At 39.4% G+C, this 4,896-nt stretch overlaps 1 protein-coding gene across 3 annotated transcripts in view; it reads left to right on the plus strand.

Moving 5' to 3' along the window:
* HERC2 (HECT and RLD domain containing E3 ubiquitin protein ligase 2) overlaps positions 1 to 2,630 on the plus strand; it is a 102,838-nt gene extending 100,208 nt beyond the window's left edge. For all 3 annotated transcript variants that reach the window (XM_042809470.1, XM_042809472.1, XM_042809471.1), the window contains 2 exons: positions 335 to 547; positions 1,613 to 2,630. In XM_042809470.1, the coding sequence (XP_042665404.1) occupies positions 335 to 547; positions 1,613 to 1,885 (486 nt within the window). In that variant the 3' untranslated portion in view covers positions 1,886 to 2,630. The remainder of the gene's footprint in view (positions 1 to 334; positions 548 to 1,612) is intronic.
* The last annotated feature ends 2,266 nt before the right edge of the window (positions 2,631 to 4,896 follow it).

The raw sequence follows: 4,896 nt of genomic DNA on the forward strand, positions 1-4,896 counted from the left end.
CCTCACCAGCCAACCAAGAAAAAACAACCCTAGGGCCTACTGAGTTATTAGCGCAATTTGAAAGATAACAAGGCCTATATTCTTCCCAGGTAAATTGTTTAATTCTTTATGTGATTCAGGAAGATGAAAGAAGGTTCATTATTGTCCCCTGAGAGGAAGATGTCTATTTAGTATCACTGTAATAGGAGTCTCTGCGCAGCACTTCAAATATCTGAATGTTCATTTTGTCAGTGTAAAAACAGATTAAATATTTCAAGAGAATGGGAGGGAAACAAATCACCTGCAAATGATTTGGTCAGACTTTTGTAGCTTATCACTGTATTTTATTTTTTAGGTATGTGGAAGCCCAGATATTCCACTTCATCTTCTGAAGTCTGTAGCAACTTACAAAGGCATTGAACCTACTGCTTCATTGATTCAGTGGTTCTGGGAAGTGATGGAGTCATTCTCCAATACTGAGCGATCTCTCTTTCTACGTTTTGTATGGGGCAGAACAAGGCTGCCCAGGACTATTGCAGATTTTAGAGGGAGGGACTTTGTTATTCAGGTAAGGTGTGGGATGGGGTGTGGGGATTTTATTTTATATAGCTAATTATGGGAAAGAAGTAGCATGATTGCTGTGATCTAACCCTGGGAGGCAGCTAAGAACCACGCAGCCATTTGCTTGCTCCAGCCGTGGTGGGGAGGGAATCGGGCAAAAAAATTTTGACAGCTCCTCGGTTGAGATAGACTGTTTAATAAATTGTTGGGTGATGAAGGTGAGGAAGGGAAGAAACTGAAGAAAAGCAGAACTTCTTGCTGCCATCTGACCAATGGCAGCCCCAGCAAACTTTCCCCCTGAGCTTTTGTAGCTGACCACGATCTGCTCTGGGGCCTTCCTTCGGTCAGTTTGAGATCAGCTGTCCTGCTTGTGTTCTCTCCACCTTGTGTACTCCCAGCCTCCTTGTTGGCAGGGCAGCATGAGAAGCAGAAAAAGACTTTGACCTCCATATAAAGACTGCTCAGTAAGAAGTAAAACATTGGTGTATTACCAACACTGTTTTTATCATGAATCCAGAACACAGAACATACTGGCCACTGTGAAGAAAATTAACTCTACCAGCCAAAACCAGTGCAGTCATAGAAGAGGAGAACAGGCCAATTTTATTACTGATGTGAAATTGTATTGCAGATTTGGCAGTTCAATGAAGATGTAAAACATTTTTTTTTATTTATTTTCTTGTTTTAATTTGGGCAACTGGCTACTCTTTTTGATTACCAGCTATTTGCTTCTTTAGATGTTAATTATTTTCCACTATCTGTCATCAACTGTTTTTTCTGCTTTTGTTCAGTACTTCATTCAGCTCAGCACCCATTTCAGCTAAATTTAAAAACCACAGTGTTTCGATTGATGTTTTGGCATTTTTAGAACAACAGAATCTATCTTAGATTGTTCCCAATCACATATTTATAATCAAGAAAGCTTCTGCATATGTTTTTATGTTCTTAGTGAAGGGAAGATGGATTTGGTGTTTTTACTGTTCTTTTAAGAAAAATTCACAAGTACCATGTCAATATTTATTTGTGGTTTGGACAGCAAATAAAAAAATATTGTGTTCTTTGTTTTTGACAGGTATTGGATAAATACAATCCTCCGGACCATTTCCTTCCTGAGTCATACACTTGCTTTTTTCTCCTGAAGCTACCCAGGTATTCTTGTAAGCAAGTACTAGAGGAAAAACTGAAATATGCCATTCATTTCTGCAAGTCTATAGACACTGATGATTACGCCCGGATAGCGCTGACAGGGGAGCCAGCTGCTGATGACAGTAGTGATGATTCTGATAATGAAGATGCAGATTCTTTTGCTTCAGATTCTACACAGGATTACTTAACAGGGCATTAAAACAGAAATAATGTAAGGGATTAGCTGTTACAAGCACTGAGGCAAAATGCCAGAATGACAGTGAAACCAAGGACAGTGTAGGGTTCAGAGTATAGAGCGTGGTGTCAGAAGGATGGTAATCTGAAAGTTGGGAAAAAGTGTTTGCTACACATGGTAGGAATTAAGGGTGACAGCTTAAACCATCAGCTTAGAATAAATGGCACAGTATATGGGCATTTAACATTTATTTCAAGAGCTGAAAGCGGCCCCCCATAATGCTGCACTACATTTAGAACCCTTGTGTTTACTGAAGTGTTGTAAATGTTTATATAAATACGGTAGTGCAGCATCCAAAAGGTAGTGAAACCTTTAATTTGTGGGTGCAGTAGGTTTTTTCTTATTGTGTTGTGTTCTGTGCATCTTCTTGATTGTATATTGGAAATACTGTGCAACAACTGAATGGAATTATAAATATTTCAATTAACTTTACTAGAAGTTTGTTAAAATTTTTTGAACATTGAATTAACGTTATTCCTTGAAATTCTTCTATAGATAATACAAATGGCCAATAGTTTCACCTCCACCCCTGGTTTGTATATTTTAGCTTATGCATTATTTATCTCAAATTTGATACCTTTCTGTGAAGCATCATAATTCTTATCATGGAAAGTGTACTGTATATAATTTGTGCCATGTAAATGCAAAAGTTATAATTTCCCTCCAAATAAAAACTCTGCCACAGGAAAAAAAAAAAAAAAAGTAGTATGTGTTTTTTTTCATGGTCATCCAGCTGTTCAGTGGAATGAGCATTTTTTGACTCAAATAAGAAATGTTCCTGCCACTTACATTTGTTTGTCACGAACTGCTGTTCAACCAATATATGTCAATAATAGTAGGGAAATAGAGTAAACTCAGAGCAAGTCTACACAACATGTTAACAGCAGTGATTATGGTCACTTCGCTTATGCGGTTCCTAAGCAGCAAGGCTTGTGAAGGGCTTGGAGAATGTGCCCTATGAGGAGAGACTGAAGAAACTGGGGCTGTTTAGTCTGGGGAAAAAGAGGCTGAGGGGAGACCTTTACTGCTTTCTTCCAATATCTGAAAGGTGCTTACAGTGAGAGCGGGGCTGGTCTCTTCTCACTGGTGACAGGACGAGGGGAAATGGCCTCAAGTTGCACCAGGGTAAGTTTAGGCTGGATATCAAGAAAAACTTCTGTACAGAAAGGGTTGTGAAGCACTGGAATAGGCTCCCCAGGGAGGTGGGTGAGTCACCATCCCTGGATGTGTTTAAAATCCGTTTGGATGTGGTGCTCAGGGATGTGATTTAGCGGAGAGTTGTTGGAGTCAAGGTAGTATGGTGAGGTTGTGGTTGGACTCAATGACCTTGAAGGTCTTTTCCAACCTGAGCTATTCTATGATTCTAATGCTGCTGTTGTCTGTAATGGTAAATTTCTTCTTGTACATCTGGAAAAAAAAATTGCTTCACAGGGAGTGCAGGGGATGGATGTCTTCAAGTACCTGCAAGTAGAAGAGTATGACAAAATGTGTATAATATTGTCCCTGAGAAATTCAGAATATTTCATAAGGCTTAACCTTGAGATGTGAGTCCAGAGTTTGAATATTTTGAATAACTTGTGGAAGTCAAGTGGTGTTCAGGCAGTATTGTGTGAGCGCACTAGGTTTGCAGAGTAGGAAAATAAGAGTTAGTTGTGCCAAATCACTAGTGTTTTACTTTCAAAATTAGTAGAAAGTAATGTTAACTTCACTAATTATTAGGATAGCTATATGCAAACATTTAACCTTGTACAACCAAGACTTGATTCTTCAGTGCTTGTATGCAGCTCCTATTCCAACTTCTCTATTTAAATATATTTAACTGTGATCATGAAATCACTTTTCCCGAGTTATACTTGATGTTTCAAAATGATGGTGAAATAATTTGTTTTTAAAATATCCCAAGTTTTGAAATTTGTCAGCTTTGAAGAACTCTATTTAGTGCTGAAGTTCTCTCGTGGTGACCGCTCCTGTCCTGATCCTCTGTTGTGGTGGTGATTCCGGAACCCAGGCCTGTGCTCTCTCCTCCATGTTTTCTCTGCTGATGGAAAAAGCTGAACCTTTTCTGAGCCTTAAAAAATATTCAAATCCTCAAAACTTTAAGCAACCTCTTTTTTCTTCGCTGCTGAATTGAATTTCCCCTGAATATCCTGAGGTAGAGTGATGAGAGAATCTGGTACAGCAGTGCTCATGTGGTTGTCTGGTGTCCTTTGCCATGGAAACACAGGAGCCCTTCAGGCATCCAGCTTGATCAAAGAGATGCTGTAGCCCTCTTTTCAGGAGATGGTGATCGGTAAGTTGTATCTAAATGCCACAGGCCCAAGGACTGAGGCTGCATTCAACTACCATTCTTGAATTCAAGACTCATTTCAGGAGCATATGAGCTACGATAAAACACTGAAGTTTTGTAACTTATAGGGGGAAAAAAGAAACCGAAAACCCATACCACAAATGTCAGAGTCTTTCTTCTCCCAATAAAGGAAAAAAAGTAAATACTCTTTTGTAAGATGGTAGTTCACAGTGGTAACTTGTGGAGGAATAAAGGAAGATTTTCAAGCTTGCTTCTTTGCTTTCCCATCCTAATCAGGGTCCCAGATGACCTTTCACAATGCTTGTCACCTATGGCCTGACTTGAAGCATTTCTGAGCAGCCAGTTCTTCCTCTTGAAGTCATTATTTCAAGTAGTCAGAAAATGGGAATTGCTCTTACTCGGCTTTTAGATGCAGATTCATAGTCTGAGAGGGAAAAGAAACAGCTTTGCAACAGATGATTGAAGTATTAGTGTTCTTCTCCCCTCCTTTGTGCGTTGTTTCCCTATAAAACCAAAGGGCCAGATGACTGGATTTATTATAAAGCTGTACCATCAGGAAATTACAGGAGACTAAAAGACAAATCCCTTCCTTCCCAGTCTAGGAGGTTTCTGGAGTGTATGGAGGATAACTTTCTGATGCAGCTGGTGAGAGAGCCGACAAGAGGAG

This window comes from Centrocercus urophasianus, unplaced genomic scaffold (genome assembly GCF_019232065.1).
Source record: "Centrocercus urophasianus isolate 14NV4802_14NV808 unplaced genomic scaffold, USGS_Curo_1.0 seq_12, whole genome shotgun sequence".
NCBI lineage: Eukaryota > Metazoa > Chordata > Aves > Galliformes > Phasianidae > Centrocercus > Centrocercus urophasianus.